The sequence below is a fragment of the Pseudophryne corroboree genome, chromosome 3 (assembly GCF_028390025.1).
Source record: "Pseudophryne corroboree isolate aPseCor3 chromosome 3, aPseCor3.hap2, whole genome shotgun sequence".
Taxonomy (NCBI): Eukaryota; Metazoa; Chordata; class Amphibia; order Anura; family Myobatrachidae; genus Pseudophryne; species Pseudophryne corroboree.
Window position 1 is genome coordinate 706,245,437 of NC_086446.1, and position 20,265 is coordinate 706,265,701.

General features: G+C 42.4%; 1 protein-coding gene across 1 annotated transcript in view; it reads right to left on the minus strand.

The window, feature by feature from the left end:
- Positions 1-20,265, minus strand: part of LOC135056654 (alpha-2-macroglobulin-like) — a 222,886-nt gene that overhangs the window by 46,475 nt on the left and 156,146 nt on the right. Inside the window, exons 17-24 of the mRNA XM_063962100.1 lie at positions 14,805-14,919; positions 12,810-12,888; positions 9,532-9,757; positions 7,485-7,605; positions 4,549-4,670; positions 2,919-2,970; positions 443-526; positions 146-322 (exon numbers count right to left, since the gene is read on the minus strand). Of these exons, the coding sequence (XP_063818170.1) occupies positions 146-322; positions 443-526; positions 2,919-2,970; positions 4,549-4,670; positions 7,485-7,605; positions 9,532-9,757; positions 12,810-12,888; positions 14,805-14,919 (976 nt within the window). The remainder of the gene's footprint in view (positions 1-145; positions 323-442; positions 527-2,918; positions 2,971-4,548; positions 4,671-7,484; positions 7,606-9,531; positions 9,758-12,809; positions 12,889-14,804; positions 14,920-20,265) is intronic.

Here is a 20,265-nt window from a genome sequence, read left to right on the forward strand (position 1 = left end):
TGGGACTGGATTCAGATCCTTCCAGGGGATACAAACTGTAACTCTGTTCAGTTCTGAACCACAAAATTCAGGTGGGTTTGTATTGCTGAAGAACCGAACAGCACATCTTTAATATTTATTAAGATACACATCTCACATAACGTACTTTCAGTCATGGTTTTCACTCCCTTTTCCTTGAGTTCTGGAGTTAGTTCTTTGGTACTCTGTAGATACTGCATTGTGTACACATATCTAGATAGCTTTGCTATGTTCTGCTCCCCACATCCATCAGCCATATATACAACGTTGTCCAAGTTAATGACAATATTGCCCATGAGATCACCTGCAAAGCAAGTTATAATAGTTAGTTAGTTATAATGCAATAGCGCTAACATTAATGTACTTGTAGATCAAAATAATATTATCCAATCTCAATGAGGTTCTTCCTCAGCAGACTCCTCACCCAAAACAATCATGTGTGTACGGGCGGAGCCTGGCACAAATCTCTCTGGTACATGGAAGGAAACGTGGATTTTCTCACTGGTATCTGGCAAGAAAACATAAAATTCAATTGGGAGAGCAAATTTGTTAACTTTAAAAAATACCAACTGGAAGAAATGTTCCACAACAGGTTCAGCAGAGGGGATATTAATTCAAAGGAGATTAAATCAAAATTAAATAATATTTTAACACCCTTGGCTTGATAACTCATGCCTTTTTAATCAATATGTCCAAATAGTTAATCTCTCTATTTAGGTAAAGTAACTAATCTGTACAAAATCAATATAGTTATAACTTTGCATAACCTGACATTTCCTAAATATATCCGCAAGAGCCACAATATTGCATCTATTTTGTTAAGAACTACTTTTCTGTATAATGTTAATAATATAATATCTATAGTAACTCTAAAACTTTAATGAATGAATGAATGAATGAATTATTTATTTATATAATAAAAAGTAGAACTGGATGCTGAGCCCAAACTTTCATAGCAATAAGTAGAGATGAGCAGTCCGGATAACAGCTCCTAACTTCGGTGATCCAAGTCCACCCAAGCTGTGTCTTGGGTATTCTCGCAAGACTCGGATCCCGCATTGAGATCATATGTCATCCTCCCGGCGTAGGATTCTTGCGGGACTTGGATTCTATACAAGGCACCATGGCTGGGACTCGGTGCCATTTCACAATAACGCTTGCTGCTGTATGCTGCTCCATACTCTGCTTTATTGTCTGTGCCGTATCCAGACTCCCAAGTGGTTGTGTTCTATAGTGACTGTGTATGGGGGCACACTGCACACTGCTGTGCTATACTCTGCTGTTTTGGCTGTGCTGTGTCCAGATTCACAAGTGACTGTGCTCTGTATAATGACTGTTTAGGGGTATGCTGTACGGTGCTGTCTGCTGCAGCTGTACTCTGCTGTATTTGCTGTGCTGTATTGGTGTGGCTGTGCTGCATTGTATTGTTGTGCTGTATTATCATGAGACTTCAGACTCAAAAGTGGCTGTGCTCTGTATAGTGACTGTGTATAGGGGCACGCTGCTGTATGCTGCGCTGTACTCTGCTGTAAATTGTACTGTTTGGTGTGGTTTACCCTAGGGCGCATTGTTCACTTGCATCTATAAGCCCTGTGACTCCATGCAGTTTCAACTGCTCTGAGTGTTCAAAAAATAAAAATATATACATAGATCTATGGTTTGTACTGTTCTGTGCACTGTACCTCAGTACGCTGTGGCAAAATTGTATACTGTAGATGTGCTATAAACTGCCGCTGCTCTACTGCTTAGTAACCAGCCAGCTCTCTGCAGCCTTTGACCAATATTGAAGAAAACAATATTATGAGATGTGCAGTGCTCAAAACTGACTGGAATTGACTGGAAATTAATGTTATTGAGGTTAATAATACTCTAGGAACAAAAAAAGCTCAAATTATGTGATTTTAGCTTTCTTTGATAATGTTTGAAAAAAATGCAAATGTGGTTTGGCAAATCCAAATCCAAAACCGGACAACGACGAATCATGGCCAAATCCAAATCCAGCAAAAATGATCCGGTGCACATCTCTAGCAATAAGTAACATTTCCCCAAGGTAGTAAGATAATTGTGATTTGCAGCAAAACGTAACTTTTTATTGATGAGATCCTAGCACTTTTAATCATAATAATGATAATCAGAGTCCAAAGTGATCGGGTTATCTGATCTAAAGATGAGTCTCAACTAACATATTGTAGAATGTATTGTGCTAGACTTTAATTATTATGTCCAACTGTAATAATTAAACTGTATCCTTTGAACTATGGCCCTCATTCCGAGTTGTTCGCTCGGTATTTTTCATCGCATCGCAGTGAAAATCCGCTTCGTACGCATGCGCAATGTTCGCACTGCGACTGCGCCAAGTAACTTTACTATGAAGAAAGTAATTTTACTCACGGCTTTTTCTTCGCTCCGGCGATCGTAATGTGATTGACAGGAAATGGGTGTTACTGGGCGGAAACACGGCGTTTCAGGGGCGTGTGGCTGAAAACGCTACCGTTTCCGGAAAAAACGCAGGAGTGGCCGGGGAAACGGTGGGAGTGCCTGGGCGAACGCTGGGTGTGTTTGTGACGTCAACCAGGAACGACAAGCACTGAAATGATCGCACAGGCAGAGTAAGTCTGGAGCTACTCAGAAACTGCTAAGTAGTTAGTAATCGCAATATTGCGAATACATCGGTCGCAATTTTAAGAAGCTAAGATTCACTCCCAGTAGGCGGCGGCTTAGCGTGTGTAACTCTGCTAAATTCGCCTTGCGACCGATCAACTCGGAATGAGGGCCCATATCCATTGTAAGGTTCAAAAAGGGTTGAGATTACCTAAAGGATAAAAAAAGGGGCAGACTAGATGGGCCAAGTGGTTCTTATCTGCCGACAAATTCTATGTTTCTATGCATCCTTCACTCACCTGCTGGGTACAGAAGGAAGGTCTCTGTCTTCTGCTCTTCATGGCCTCTAGCCTAAAATAAGCATAAAAGTTATGATGTCATTAATGGTGTAGTAGAAGATACCAGAGGAGAATACAATAAGTTTAATAATTTTGACCATGAAACATAGGTTGTGTACATTGAACCATCAGAATGCAAAGGTGATCTCAGTTCTGCTCAAAAAATGTTGGATTTTGGAAAATTTTGGATTTCAGAATTTTGAATATGGGAGACTCCTGCAGCAGCGATAAGTATGTGAGTGTGTGTGACTGTGTGTGTCTGAGTGTATGACCTCCGGTGTGTGTGGCTATCTTGTGTGTATGTGACCCCCTGAACAGCAGCTGGGAGAACTACATCTCCCAGTATTCACCTCCTCGCCAAGCAGCCCGCTCACCACCCAGCAGCTACAGTAACTTGCTTCCCAGCAGCCCCCTCGCCAGTGAGAAGACAAAAGAGAGACCACCAGGAGACGTGGAGACCACAGTAGAGATAAGAATTATTATTATTTTTATGTAATTACTCTCGCTAGGTCTGCTAGTGTTTTTTTTTTCCAGTGAAAACCTTGCACCCAATTGAATTCTCCCTTAGAGAAGGTAACAATAACAATGAAAATGGTAATTATTTGTGAGAAAGGGAACATTTTCTGTTAACTTACATCAAGTCTCTGTCAGGAAGTGCCCAGTGGAGACTGAGGGAGAGATGTATCAAGCCTTGGAGAGTAATAAAGTGGAGAAGTTGCCTAAAGCAACCAATCAGTTTGTAAATGTCATTTCAAAGACTGTGATAGATAAATGACAGCTAGAGGCTAATTGTTTGCTTTGGGTAACTTCCCCACTTTATCACTCCCCAATTCTTGATATCTCTCCACCACTAAGAAGGGAGACACACAACAACAGATTGAGGATCTCACACTGATGAAGTAAGAGAACAGATGCATCCACTCTACACTCTTTATTTCTTATTTCTGCATTTAATTGTGTCCATATGAGCACACATGCTTCCTGGTGGGACACGTGGAAGTACCTGAACAGTATGTGGTGGGGAATGATCAGAGTATTAGTTATATTTAGGGGGCAAGAGCAGTGGAGTCACAAGGGGGGTGACACCAAAGTGCCAACTCCTGCTCAGTGACAGGAGCTACAGTAGGTGCTGCACTGTAACATTACAGTGCAGCAACCTGGCACCTGTCACTGTGTAAGAGGGGGCACTGAAGTAGGAGCACTTCCTGGGGGCAGCCTGCTCCTTCCAAACCCCCAGCATCATAAAAAAAGGGATCGGGAAGGCAATTCATGCCCCCGTCCCGTGAGTCCACGCACCCATCCCACAAAGCAATTCCCTCTTTTGAGCCCATCGCACTGGGTGTCTATAGGCTTAGTGATGCCTCTAGGCAAGAGTAGGGAGGTCTCGCCAAGCTCAGAAATATAGGGCAGGCTGTAATAGAGTTCGAGATCGGCTGACATCCCGCTCATCCGGCGATCTTGGACCCTATTACATCCCTCCCATAGTGTGGGATATGTGGCAAGTTTTGTCTGTCCATTATAGTTCGCAATGAGAGACGTAAGATGTGCCCTTGTAGGGCCCTAAGCTGTGGTACTATGTTTTAACTCTTACCTTGACCACAACAGTTTTCTCAATAGAGTCTTCTCTATGATCCTTTCCCAACAAAAGTGAATCTTCAGTACATTCTCCTTCCAACTGCAGAGAACCGCTGCTCACATGGATCTTTAAGTTCTCTATAAAGTGAAGATAGGACAATGATATTCAGTAAGTAGGCTAGCGGTATCCTGATGATAGATCAACCATGTCTAGGTAGACAGTCAATAGGTCAACACCATATGGTCAACATGAATTAGGTTAACAGGTACAAAACGTTGACAGATGAAAGGTTGGCAGTGCTTAAGGTTGACTGGTACAAAAGGTCAACATGTTTAGAATATCAACATGCCAATTGGTGACATACAAATGGTCGACACGTTTCTTGGGGGGCGGTTTCGCATTTCCCAACATTTGTTTGATTTACTATCCATGTGGACATTGATTGGGAATAGTAAGATTACCTAAAAAGTGGTGAGTGAAGAGTGCCCGCGAGGTTACATGTTTGTCCTGATGATGGTGACATATGATGAAATATACAAGATTTGACAAAAAAGTGTGTCGACTATTTGTGTCGTCCATTGTCATGTTGACCTTTTAACCTTGTCGACCTTTTGTACTTGTCAATCTAATGCATGTCAACCATTCAGTGTTGACCTATTGACTGATAGCCTACACAGTGTTGAATTTTATACCACACCCAGACCAGCTATCACATTTTTAAATTTCTTGTATTGCTACCATTTTATTATGTGTACAAACTTTATATATTATTATTATTTAGTAAAAGTTGCACTTTTACATTGTTTCACAATGATTTTCAAGTGGAACCCATGTCTCTGAGCACAGCTCTCCAGAACTTAGCATTCACCCATTAAGGGAGTAGGTGTCCAATACAGAATGTATTCTCAATTCCAGTCTTTAGGTATCTTGCTTTTAAGATGATATTAGTCATGTCCAGGTGAATGTAGGGTAGGGCAGTAATTCTTTCATTTTTACCCACAGGGAAATCTAGTTGGCTAGAATTTGGAACCTAAATTGCAGTTGACACCACCAATATAACCCCAGGCTACTCTTATAAACTCCATCTCTTTGGAATTTTAACTCCATGATAAATACTATTAATCATAATTAGCATCACTAATTTACACGTGACTTTGCATAGAGTAAATTATATATTTTTCATAGACAAAACTGTATATGGACAAAAGTATTCGGACACCTGACCATTACACCAACAGGGCCTGTAACTTCATTGTATTCAAATACATATACTTTAATATGGAGTTGGTCCCCCTTTTGCAGATATAACAGCTTCCACTCTTCTTGGAAGGCTTTCCAAAAGATTGTGTTTTGGGGGGAATTTGTGCCCATTCATTTGTAGTGCATTTATAAGGTCAAGCACTGATGTTGGACGAGAAGGCCTGGCTCGCAAGCTCCATTCCAGTTCATCCGAAAAGTGCTCGATAGGGTTGAGATCAGAGTTCTGTTCGGGCCAGTCATGTTCTTCCGCACCAAACTCATCAAACCATGTCCTTTCTCTTTGTGCACTGAGGCACAGTCATGTTGGAATAGAAAAGGTCCTTACCCAAACTGTTCCCACAAAGTTGGAATCATAGCATTGTCCAAATAATCTTGGTATGCTGAAGCATAAAGATTGTCCTTCACTGGAGATAAAGGGCCTAGCTAAAACCCTGAAAAACAGCCCCATACCATTATCCCTACTCCTCCAAACTTCACGGTTGGCATAATGCAGTCAGACAGGTAACGTTCTCCTGGCATCTGCCAAACGCAGACTCGCCCATCTGACTGCCAAACAGAGAAGCGTGATTCATCACTACATAGAATACATTTCCACTGCTCCACAGTCCAGTGTCGGTCTGCTATATATCACTCCATCCGACACTTGGCATTGGACGTGGTTATGTGAGGCTTGCATGCAGCTGCTCGCAATGGAAATCCATTTAATTAAGCTCCCGCCGCATAGTTTTTGTGCTTACATTAATGCCAGTGGAAGTTTGGAACTCTTCAGCTATGGAATCAGCAGAGTGTTGGCGACTTTTACGCACGATGCGCCTTAGCAGTTGCTGACCACGCTCTGTGATGTTACATGGCTGAGTTGCTGTCGTTCCTAAATGCTTCCACTTTCTAATAATTTCACTTACAGTTGACCATGGAATATACAGGAGGTATGAAATTTCACGAACCTTATTGCAAAGGTGGCATCCTATCACAGAACCATGCTTGCAGTCACTGAGCTCTTCAGAATGACCCATTTTGTAACAAATGTTTACAAATGGAGACTGCATGGCTAGGTGCTTCATTTTATACACCTGTGGCAAAGGGTCTGATTGAAACACCTAAAGTCAATAATTAACAGGTGTTGCCAAATACGTTTGTCCATATAGTGTATCTCTAGTATATGTGTAAAGTAGCAGAGGTTCATAGGTTCTACTGTATAAACTAATATGTGTGAAGCAGCAGAGGTTCATAGGTTCTACTGTATAAACTAAAAACAAACCATCTCTGTATTTTGTGGCTCAGTCACATTGTTTGGTGGTACATACAATCAATACCGTTTGATCATGCTAGTTTTATGGGTTAATGTATTGAAACAAGCAGTGCAAAGTGTTATAAAGTGGACCAGTGGAGAAGTTGCCCATATCAACCAATCAACTACGAGGTAGTACATTCTATAAAATGATAAGTAGAAGCTTATTTGTTGCTATGGGGACCTCTCTACCGGTCCATGCCTCCAGTCTTTTCATTGCTTGATACATCAATCCCATAGTCACTATCAGGTTTTACATCTTTAGAAACTGAACTTGTTGGGAGGTATGTATAGTAAGAAGGATAATGGTGAACATGGTGCTATTGCTATACCTTAAGTACAGTATACATTTTAATATCTTTAAACCCGATCATTTCAAATTTATCACAAAGCTATACAGTACTTATGTGTATGGCTGTGGCTTCCCAGGTAAAGTGTGTTGATTGGCCTTCACAGATACATCTGGCCTGCTCCTTCTTTTGGACAGTTAAGAAATCCTCTGAATCAGATAGTGATACCACCACCTGCAATAATGACACAGTAAAAGCAACAAATACGTGAACTATGCTTATAAACTATTGTATTAGGAGACAATAATGTGATTTTTTTTAAAGTAAAAAAAAGATGTGCTGCTTGTAAGAAAACTGTATAAGAGGACCAAAACATTTGTTTTATAGGTTTTACAAGCTACAGTAAATAGAAAATGTTTGAAACAGTTTTGTGTAGAAGTTATACCCCTTTCAAAACATGTTTACCTGGTGACTCATATATACAAGATTTGGCATCTTAGACTGGCTTTTGGCTCGCTACCACTGACAACTCATTGCTACTGGAAAATATGGTGTTGGTACAGTAGTAGCTAGAAAAATCCACAGTCACACTTGAGTTGTTGGTGGATCCGCTGAAGCTTATGTATGCAGGACACCATGTTAGTATACTGTTTGACATGGGTTATTAATTCTGCCACAAATATTCAGTATAAGCTGGAAGTATTAATTCATATTTAGAATATAGCAATTGGATTTTGTAAACCCATCAAACAGTCCTAACATGGGTCAGATAACGGATCAATGATAAATCTCAAAAATGTAACAGAATTAAAAGACTAGATTGATATGATTTTAAATTGTAATGACTACTGTTCAAGTGAAACCAATATATGAATAATTATCGATGACAAGCTTATATTGAAAACAACATAATTAAAACTGCAAATACTGTACAGTATAGTATCATCATTTATAGTTTTAGAAACTTAAATAATGGAAAAAAATAAGAAAAAATTAAATAATTAATCAATAATTACTTTCTACATCTATTACTTGTGATGTTTGTTTAAATATAGATGTGGCGGGGTGTAATGCAGTCTGAGATCACCGGAGGTGCGGGTTGCCGGCCGATCTCTGAGGTTTTTTTAAAGGGACAATCACTTACAAGGCATGGTTTTGCCTTGTAAGTAATTGTCTCTTTAAAAAAACATCAGAGAATGGTTATTAAGATGATTATTAATGTGATAACGTGGTAGGTAATGCCGTTTTGATTAAGTATATATGTGGGGAAATGTAATAGGGTCCCGAATTTCAGCCAAGACTGCCCGTATTTTTAAACCGGCAATAATTTACAAGGAAAAACCTAAGGGCATATACAGGGGTATGGTGCATAGTCATGCATTATAGTTACTATAAATAGGGATAAAATGCAACGGCTGACAGCAGCATCAGTCAGAAATTTTAGTCAAATCATCATGCATAGGAGACCACAAATAGGTTGAACTTGATGGACAATTGTCTTTTTTCAACCTCAGATACTATGTTACTATGTTACTATGTTACATTGAGAAGATCTTTTGATCATCTCTTTCTAAGTATTCAACTTACTGGTGTCCTGCCATACGAGGGGGGTATAACATGCCAAAGGGAAATAGTAATATCTGTCCAGCAGGATAATTTACCACTCAGGGATATCTTGTGAGTGGAGTGGGTCTGTGTGCAGCCTCTGAGCCTGCCTGTACCCTCTCATTGCTGCATGCGTACTGTAGCCTCTGACACTGTGTCAGAACTTACTGTGCATCCACATATCTCTGGAAAATGGCGCCTTCACTATTTCCAGGGGTAATCATATCTCCACTATAGATGTGTGCAGATCCTGGTGTTTTGTTTCTAAATCATTGATAAAAACAGCTAAAATCATGTAAATTGGATGCTAGTATGTAGTACAGAAGCATGAACTACAGCCCACACCATCTAGACACACTCTCCTGTGTGACATGGCACCTAATATCATCTTGCACTGTGCATTTCATGTTTTGTATTCACCCACTGTAACCACTAAAGTTACACCCATGATGGATCTTTGAAAAGGGCACAGTTGGCTCTGTGGTATGGTAGGCTGACATCTACAGTTGGCAAACTTAATGGAACATTCTCCTATTGTTTTATAACTGTACTTACCAGCACACAGCTCTTCACATAGTTAAAGACCAGGGCTTGGATTGTAAATGTCTCTCCTTGTACCACAGAATAGGGTAATATCAGGTCGATGAAGTATGGTTGGAAGGTGGTCAGCCCAACGTCCTTTATTTCACCAATTCCAGAATTTCCCAGACAGACGGCATCAGTTACCCACTTGGTGATACTATCAGGGGTAGTCAGGTTCAGCTCTGTGTGTCCCTCTGGGCTGTAAAACAAGATTAGTGCTGGGTTCAAATGAATAGCGTTTAATTATAATACTACTACTAATAATAATAATAATAATAATAATTAATAATTTAACAAAAATGAAGTTTGAAGTTAATGCAGTTTTAAGGTTTACAACTACAACAATACAACTGCAAACAATACTACCAATGTACTGTATCTACTGTAGTTAACTGACACATACAGTTCCTTAAAAATGCTGCTACTATTTCAACATGACACAGTGGAATTTTAGTTCATCCAACTCCTACGGTAAATTTTAAGGCATGTTTTAAGTGGGTTGTGTTAGGATAATTCACTCATTAATTACAGGGATTGTCTGATCAAACGTGACTTTCGTTCTACTGCCATTGAGAGAGATTTCTATTTAAAGGATTTAAACCATCTACGGAAACTGAGAGACCAGTCGCGTGAAGGTCTTGACCCAGTCTGCTTTACATGCTGTAGTTGCCCAAATCTAGTCAAATTACATCCAGCCTCATTACTGTAAAAACAGGTTCTCTTTTCAATACACTTGCTGAGTACTGGTTACAGAAACCAGAGGATCCCTCAAAACCTGGCAGCGATATCACCTCTCCAGGGTCCCTGTATAGCATACATGAGGTCCATGTCACATTACACAGCAGCCATTGCAATAGCATACAGTACTTGGGCCAACCAACTACATCGGTTCCTACATCATAGGGTCTAGACCATGGGCTACTCAGTGCTTAGCTGATTATTTTTAGTAGATGAGTGATCAAACAAAAGAGGATCGCCCCTCTCTCTGTTAGTGTAAACAAGCTACAAGCTGCACACTCTGTTCATAGCCAAACTAGTAATTCGTTATCACTTATCTAGAACATTCTATAAAACAATAGCTGGGATCTGATTGTCTGCTTCACTTTTTCCCTTTACAATGTTTAATAACCTTGGCATCAAAAGTATTTTGGTATAAATAATTTTTGTTCTGTGTCTTTAAGTGCATGTTTTGTTTTTTCTTAATTTTCATTTTGCCATTTATTTTATATATATGTTTATTTCCTATGTTTAAGCCACATGTGGTAATAAAATTCAAGTCTAGATTCAGTTAGTGATATTTTGCTCCAGTGTGTTCCAAACCCCAGTGCTGCTCACAGCATCTTAGGAGTCTTTAAAAGTCATCATTATATATTCCAAGGACATTTAATTACTGTACATTAATAGTGGAAAATGGGCTATCATTATGATACAGTGATTAACTATATTGCTGCTTAAAGAAGGAACATTTGAGCAGTGCATTTTTACTTTGAGGAATCTTGCACACTATACTGCACCCTACTCATTCACCGTGCCAACCGCACCCGGTGAGCACATGGTGTCATGCCGAAGCGGGCGGGGCTGCCAGCACTGGGAAGGATAGCACTGCCTGGGGCATCCTCAGGATGCTTTGGGTGGCTGTACTTGCTGCAGTGTGCATATCTACAGTGTATACAGATTACAGAACACGCCAGGTGGCACTGCAGCAGCGATACTGGCTACAGGGTGCTGCTCAAGGCACACAGCTAGCCAGATGCAGGGACCATGAGACTGCAATGGTGCCAACAACAGAGCCCTGATGGCGGTGCTGAAAGTAGGGTGGTATGGAGTACCATTAAGACACATGGTGGTGGTACACAGTAGCACCAGCCCACCGCTAGGGCATAATTTATAAGGGGCATTTTTATAAAATGGTGTCAGTGGTATAATTGTGTGTGGCATAATATGTAATATTCATTAGCGTGTGTGGTATAATATGTAATGAGCATTATGATGTGTGGCATAATGTGTAATGGGAGTTATGGTGTCTGGCATAATGTGTAATTGGCATTACGGTGTGTGGCATAATCTATTAAGAGGCGGGTGACCAAACTAATCAAGGGCATGGAGATGCTGGATACGAGGAAAGGCTTGCAAGGCTAGTCATGTTTACATTGGAAAAGAGGAGACTAAGAGGGGACATGATCAACATCTACACAGAGCTTGGGAGGGACCTGTTTTCTAGAAGATCAGCACAGAGGACACGTGGTCACTCGCTTAGGTTAGAGGAGAAGAGATTCCGCACATTGAGGCAAAAAGGTTTTTTCACAGTAAGGACAATACGTGTTTGGAATTCCCTGCCTGAGAGAGTAGTAATGGCGGACTCAGTCAAAACCTTTAAGAATGGGTAAGATAAATTCCTATTGGATAAAGATATTCAGGGTTATGGTGCGTAGGCACACATTATAGTTAATATAACTAGTCCTAACATAAAAATAACTAGTTCTATAATAAGACTGCATAGGAGATCACTTATAGGTTGAACTCGATGGACAATTGTCTTTTTCAACCTTAGTTGCTATGTTACTATGTAATAAGCATTACGGTGTGTGGCATAATGTGTAATAAGCATTATGGTGTGTGGCATAATGTGTAATGGGCATTACAGTGTTTGGTATAATGTGTAAGGGGCATTACGATGTGTGGCATAATGTGCCCATGCCCCTATTGTCATGTAGCCACTCCCCTAGTTTCGTGTGACCATACCCCATCATGACATGTGACTACACCCATTTTTACTATCAGTACCACTAAGAAATTTTTTTTACTTTCACCACTGCCTGGGGGTAAATGTAATAAGGTGCAAGAAGCCAGAGGTCAAGGATTTCAACCAAGAATGGCTGTAATTTAAAAGTACCAGTCATTTACAAAGTAAAACCAGGATGGTTTTGCCTTTGTTAATGATTACCACTTTAAAAATATGGCCATTCTTGGTCAACATCCTGGACCTCCAGCTACTTGCACCCTATTCCATTTACCCCCTGCTCTTTGTGCACCAGCACTGCTTGCCCACTCCTAGTTATGGCCCTGGCAAAATGCATTCAAGTTACTATTTGGCGCACACGAGCAGAAGAAAAAAAGCACAAATTGCTGTAATGAGCCCCATAGTTTGCATCTCATGTTGCTTAGACAATTGTAGGTTAACAAAATGTACAACAACAACTACAGTAAGAAGGCTAGACATTGTATGATAGCTGGAACAGAGTAATACATACCCCACAGAAACTAAATCAAACAACCAGGTGTCTGGGAAGTATCCTCTTGTGTGAGGCTTCTTCAGCTCTTGATCTTTTTCTTGGAAAATGAAATAAATATTAGTGAGAGATAAAAGTGAGAAGGAATTTGTGTGTTCCATAATCTTAGCTGAAGGTTTTCTAGGAATAGGCTAAAAAGGTGGCTTATACATGCTGATTTTTTCCCATTTAACTACATTCCAATTAAGTAGAGTAATTTACAAATATCTGGGCTCCCTAGGCATTTTGGCGTCTGATTATTGCACTTTTGTTTAGAATTTGCTCAGTGACTTGAGCAGTGGCATCAGGATTTCCCACTGACTTCATTGAAGAGTTAGTTAATCAGTGCACAAAAGTCACATGAGAGGGGTCATTTGTAGGGCTAGATGTTTTGGGAAACCCAGGACTTTAAGTTGCTCACCACTTTGGGGGCATTAAGGGTTTTTCAGTTGTTTCAAGAAAAACAAAATCATTTTTGCATCATGTGGTGCACAAAGAAGATACAATAAAATGTAACCTTTAAATTCACTTATTTAAAATTATGGTATTTAAAAGTTGCAAAATAACAAAATATTTTTGTGAAAGTAAAAAAAGAAGAGTCAATAAAAATTCTCTCTGTGTGCAGGGATGCAGCTGTGAAAACCACTTTACTTAATTTTAATCTGTTAGGAAGTCCTGATTTGAACTACAAATTCAACAGGTAGTGTACTCAATCATACAGTGTAGAAAAATCTGTAATAATAACAACAACAATGATGCTAAATATCCAACAAAGTCTTCTTAATATATGGCAAAGAGCCTTAAAGGATAGAATACTATGTATCAATAATTCCAGTAATATAATGACTCATGTAATATAAAAGGAATAATGATAACAACAAAGTTGCTGAATATCCAAGGGAGTCCTCTTATTATATGGTAAAAAGCCTTGAAGGATGACGTATTACATATTAGTAATTCCCATTATTTCATTAATTACCTTTCAAATATATTAAAAGTTTTAACAAGGTACAGGAAGGAGACATTTTTCAAAGGAAGAGAAGCAATAGAACACAAGGACATGCTCTGAGACTGTTGGGAAGTAGATTCAGGGGAAACTTGAGAAAAAATGACTTAACAGAAAGGGTAGTGGACAAGTGGAGTAGCCTCCCAGCAGAGATGGCAGAGGCTAAGACAGTAGAGCAATTTAAACATGTATGGGATAGACATGATGATATCCTTGCAAAGAATAAAGGTTCAAATAGATAACAACTAGATGGGACAAGTGGTTCCTATCTGCCGTCAAATTCTGTGTTTCTATGTAATGTGGCTATACCCCAATTTTTGGTTAGTATGGGAAGTTGAGTAATACCCGCAGATCTACAAGTACAAGATGTTGAAAGCTTGTCAGGCTAATGGAGACCATTCAACTGAGGATGGACTGGTTTTGTTTATTGAGGGTCTCTTTTCCATCTTATGATTGGGTTCTATAAGGTCATTTTTGGGCTGTGGGCCACAGCTCTTTGAACCTGGCTTTGAAGGGAAGCAGTGCTCTTCTGTGGCCACTTTTGGAACAAGGGTGCTTCCCTTTTGATATCGGAAACTTTGTCTCTTCCTCAAGGGAGGACCTGATTGCAATCTTATGGATGGACAAGTACTAGGACAGTGAAGGGATTGTTACTCTACAATCCTAGTTGTGCCAGACTGGGTGCTGCATCAATTTAATTGCCCCTTTTGGCTTATGCTGAAGTTGTTGCCACCCTGCCTGATTCAAATATATTTAATACAATTCTTTGGACTGTAACCTCTTTTTCTCCAATCATTGTGTCCGGTATTTCTTATCATTTTACAGTTTAGAATGAAATAGTAAAATCACTAATTGACAACATTTTTTATCACATTTAAATGATCAAAATAATATGTATTTATATAGTAACAAATTTCCCTTTGACTGGTCCAATTAGTATAAATGATGTTTAGTACATACTATGTAATTACCTTTAGTGCTTTTCTCCTTTTTTCGATGCACTGAAGAGCGGCCAGCGAATCCAATTGGAACACAGGTCGGAGGTTTACTTACGCGAGTGTTGGTAAACATTTTTAGATTGTGTAACTTTATAAGAAAAAAATGTTAATATTGAAATGAAATATAGTAAATAATTTTTAAAAGCCACATAAATTGTATTTCTCTTACGTCCTAGAGGATGCTGGGGTCCATATTAGTTCCATGGGGTATAGATGGGTCCACCAGGAGCCATTGGCACTTTAAGAGTTTAACAGTGTGGGCTGGCTCCTCCCTCTATGCCCCTCCTACCAGACTCAGTTTAGAAAATGTGACCGGAGGAGCCAGTCACAGCTAGGGGAGCTCTACAGAGCTTCTTTAGAAAAGTTTATTTTAGAGTTTGTTTTTTACAGGGAGGCTTCTGGCAACAGCCTCCCTGCATCGAGGGACTGAGGGGGGAGCAGTGTCTGAGCCACTGTCTCTGCTGACTGGACACTGAGCTCCAGAGGGGATAGATCGCTCCCCGCCACAGGGGAATGCTCACCCCAGCAGCATGCCGCCACCCCCTTACAGAGCTGAAGTGTGGCGAGTGAGTCATCGGCTCCCTAACAAGCAGGGAGCCAATGTGAAGATGGCGGCTACAGGGTAGCCGGGGAGCTCAGCAGTACTTAGGTGTATTTTTACCTACTTAGGTGTATTTTTACCTAACATACAGGATTCTGCTGGGTTCCTGGTAGAATCCATGAAGGATCTTTGTTCCATGGCTGCGGGGATCTCCTCCATGTCCGTCACGGCTCGAACGGGTCTCTGGCTGCGCCAATGGTCTGCGGACGCCGAATCCAGGAAAAGTGTGGCAAGCCTATCCTATACAGATCTGTCTCTGTTTGGGGAGGCACTGGATGCGTGGATTGCCACGGCTACAGCGGAGAAGTCTCCTTTTCTCCCCTCAGCTGCACCGGCTACAAAGAAGCCTTTTACTCCCAACATGTCACAGTCATTTCGGCCCACTAGGCCTATAAAGAACAAGCCCTCTCACACCTTCTTTAGAGGTGGTCGTGCCAAATCCGAAAAGCCTGCTCCGGTAGGTTCCCAGGACCAGAAACCTGCTTCTGGTATCTCAAAGTCCTCAGCATGACGGTGGACCGCAAAGCCTGGAGGAAGGTCAGGTGGGAGCAAGACTCCGGCATTTCAGCCACGTCTGGGTGTCGTCTGGCCTGGAGCCCTGGATACAGGATATTGTGTCCCGGGGGTACAGGCTGGAGTTTCAAACTCTACCACCTCACAGATTATTCAAATCAGGCTTGTCGGCTTTGCCGGCAGACAGAGCTGTTCTACTGGACGCTATCCAAAAATTGATAGTGTCCGAGGTCATTGTTCCAGTTCCACCTCATCAGTTGACCAAAGGTTACTATTTGAACCTTTTTGTGGTTCCGAAGCCAGATGGTTCAGTAAGGCCAATTCTGAACTTGAAATCTTTGAACCCTTATCTCAGGGACTTCAAATTCAAGATGGAGTCTCTGAGGGCAATTATCTCATGACTGATGGAGGGGGAGTTCCTGGTGTCCCTGGACATTAAGGATGCGTACCTTCACATTCTCATTTGGTTGCCGCATCAGGCTTATCTCAGGTTTGCACTGTTAGACGATCACTATCAGTTTCAGGCACTGTCATTCGGTCTCTCCACGGCACAGAGGGTCTTCACCAAGGTGATGGCAGAGATGATGGTTCTCCTCCGCAAGCATGGGGTGTACATAATTCCGTATCTGGACGATCTGCTGATCAAGGCATCGTCCAAGGAGAAGTTAAGATCCATTGCTCTCACGACGCTTCCGCTCAAGGAGCACTGTTGGATTCTGAACCTTCCAAAGTCTCATCTGGAGCCGACAAGGAGGCTGTCTTTCCTGGGGATGATCCTCGACACGGAGGTGGAGAGGGTGTTTCAACCGGTGGAGAAAGCGTTGGTGATTCAAACCATGGTTCGGGATGTCTTGAAGCCTGTAAAGGTGTCGGTTAATCAGTGCATCCGCCTTCTGGGGAAGATGGTTGCCTCCTACGAGGCGCTGTAGTACGGAAGGTTTCATGCTTGCTCCTTTCAACTGGATCTCTTGGACCAGTGGTCGGGATTTCACCTACACATGCACCAGAGGATACGTCTGTCTCCAAAAGCCAGGATTTTGCTCCTCTGGTGGCTACAACTACCACACCGTCTGGAGGTCCGAAGGTTTGGATTTCAGGACTGAATCCTTCTAACCACGGATGCAAGTCTAAGAGGTTGGGGAACAGCCGCTCAAGAGGGAACTTTCCAAGGAAGGTGGTCCCTTCTTCTGATAAACATCCTGGAGATAAAAACCGTATACAACAGCCTTCTTCAAGCAGCACACCTTCTACAGGATCGGGCTGTTCAGGTGCAGTTGGACAATGTGACCACAGTGGCCTACATAAATCGACAAGGCGGAACGAAGAGCAGGGCTGCAATGTTGGAGGTGACAAAAATCCTCCTCTGGGCAGAAAGACATGCTGTAGTGATGTCAGAAATCTTCATTCCGGGAGTAGACAACTGGGAAGAGGACTTCCTCAGCAGACACGATCTCCATCCAGGAGAGTGGGGCCTCCACCTGGAGGTGTTCGATGAGGTAACCAGTTGGTGGGGGGTTCCTCACATAGACATGATGGCCTCCCACCTCAACAAGAAGCTGCGGAGGTACTGTTCCAGGTCGAGGGACCCACAGGCAGTGGTGGTGGAAGCACTAGTAACACCACTGGTTGTTCACGTCAGTGTATGTATTCCCCCCACTTCCTCTAATTCCAAGAGTTCTACAACTTGTAAAAAGAACAAGAGTTCTGGCAATCCTCATTCTCCAAACTGGACAAGGAGGGCTTGGTACGCGGATCTGCTGGATCTACTGCTGGAAGATACAAGGCCCCTACCACTTCGAGAGGATCTTCTACTGCAGGGGCCGTTCGCTTATCAAGACTTACCGGGGCTACGTTTGACGGCATGGCGGTTGAGCGCCAGATCTTAGCTCGGAAGGGTATTCCGAGCGAGGTTATTCCTACCCTGATACAGGCAAGGAAGGGGTAACGTCTAAACATTACCATCAAAATTGGAAAAAATATGTGTCTTGGTGTGAATCCAAGAAATTTCCTGTGGTGGAGTTTCAACTTGGATGTTTCTCCTTTTCCTGCAAGCAGGTGTGGATATGGACATGAGACTGGGCTCAATCAAGGTCCAGATTTCAGCTTTGTCCATTTTCTTCCAGAAACAATTGCCTGTCCTCCCTGAGGTTCAGACCTTTTTGAAAGGGGTTCTGCACATCCAGCCTCCCTTTGTGATGCCAACGGCACCATGGGATCTTGATGTGGTGTTGCAGTTCCTGCAATCGGATTGGTTTGAGCCTCTGCAGGAGGCTGAAATCAAGTTTCTCACGTGGAAGGCTGTCACTTTGTTGGCCTTGGCTTCTGCTCGACGTGTGTCGGAATTGGGGGCTTTGTCCTGTAAAAGTCCCTGTCTGGTCTTCCATGAAGATAGGGCGGAACTAAGGACTCGTCCACAGTTTCTTCCTAAGGTTGTGTCGGCCTTTCATATCAACCAACCTATTGTGGTGCCAGTGTCTACTGACTCCTCAATTGCTTCAAAGGCCTTGGATGTTGGGAGGACTTTGAAGATTTATGTGAAGAGGATTGCTTGTCTCAGGAAATTTGACTCTCTGTTTGTCCTCCATGATCACAAGAAAATTGGGTGTCCTGCTTCTAAGCAGTCGATTTCTCTCTGGATCAGGTTCACCATCCAGCATGCCTATTCCAAGGCAGGATTGCCGTGTCCAAAATCGGTTAAGGCCCACTCTACTCGTAAATTGGGTTCTTCCTGGGCAGCTGCCCGGGGTGTCTCGGCCTTACAGGTTTGCCAAGCAGCTACTTGGTCTGGTTCGAACACATTTGCCAAGTTTTACAAGTTCGATACTTTGGCTTCTGATGACCTCAAGTTTGGTCAAGCAGTTCTGCAGGACCCTGCGCGCTCTCCCTCCCATTCTGGGAGCTTTGGTACATCCCCATGGTACTAATATGAACCCCAGCATCCTCTAGGACGTAAGAGGAAATATGATTTTAATTACCTACCAGTAAATTCTTTTCTCGTAGTCCCGAGAGGATGCTGGGCAGCCGCCCAGCGCTTCTTTATCCTGCAGTGGTTATTTGGTTCAGTACTACCTGGTTCCTAGGTAAGTTCTGTGTTCGTTCCTGTTTCAGTACTGTTTCAGCTGTTGCCGAGTTCTCCGAACTGTTGGCCGGATTTGCCTTGTTGTGTGAGCTGGTATGAATCTTGCCACTATCTGTGTATTTCCTTCTCTCGAAGTATGTTGTCTCCTCAGGCACAGTTTCTAGACTGAGTCTGGTAGGAGGGGCATAGAGGGAGGAGCCAGCCCACACTCTCAAACTCTTAAAGTGCCAATGGCTCCTGGTGGACCCGTCTATACCCCATGGTACTAATATGGACCCCAGCATCCTCTATGGACTACGAGAAAAGGATTTACCAGTAGGTAATTAAAATCTTATTTTACCACAGCAACCAAGAAAGTAAAGTACAGTATTAATCGTGAATTGTCTAAGTTTTTTTTTTATACAACACAGTATTTTGTTCAGTAAACAATAACATACAGTTTTTTTTCTAAATTAATTGTGTTGTCCCAGCTTTAAAGGTCCAGGAATAAACAAATATGTTACTAAGGCTCCTTACATATATAATATACTAAGACAGTCAGACTGGGACATGAAGGGCCCACTAGAGAAAGGCAATGGCAGCGTTGCAAGTAAGAAATTCCCAGCCGGTACGCCGTACCGCCAGGCCGTCCACCATACCTGCATTCTGCTGGCTGGTGTGTGAGGGAAGGATAGCGCAGCCAGCGCCTATTCTGCCCCTCAATTCTCTGTGATGTCCGCGGTCTCCGGCGGCTGCAGCAGCGGGCTGAATATCAATAAGGCACCGGTTTGCTAGCCAATCAGAGCTCGCTGACTGGCAGTCGCAGCTCCTGATTGGCTGCCGGTCCGCGAGCTCTGATTGGCTAACGAACCGACGCTTCATTTGAGATACCCGCCAACGGAGAGGAGACCAGACTTCACGAGCATTGAGGGGTAGGGGAGGCGCTGCGCTCCCCTCCTCTCACACAGCACACGCAGACTGAGGCAGCGGTGAGTAGGGAGTGGCACACTGGGGCAATGTATATCTGGCACTGTGGGGGCATTTGTGTATCTGGCACTGTAGGGGCATTTGTGTATCTGGCACTGTGGGGCAATGTATATCTGGCACTGGGGCAAAGTATATCTGGCACTGTGGGGTAATTTGTGTATCTGGCACTGTGGCGGCAAAGTATATCTGGCACTGTGGGGGCATTTGTGTATCTGGCACTGTGGGGGCATTTTTGTATCTGGCACTGTTGGGGCATTTGTGTATCTGACACTGCG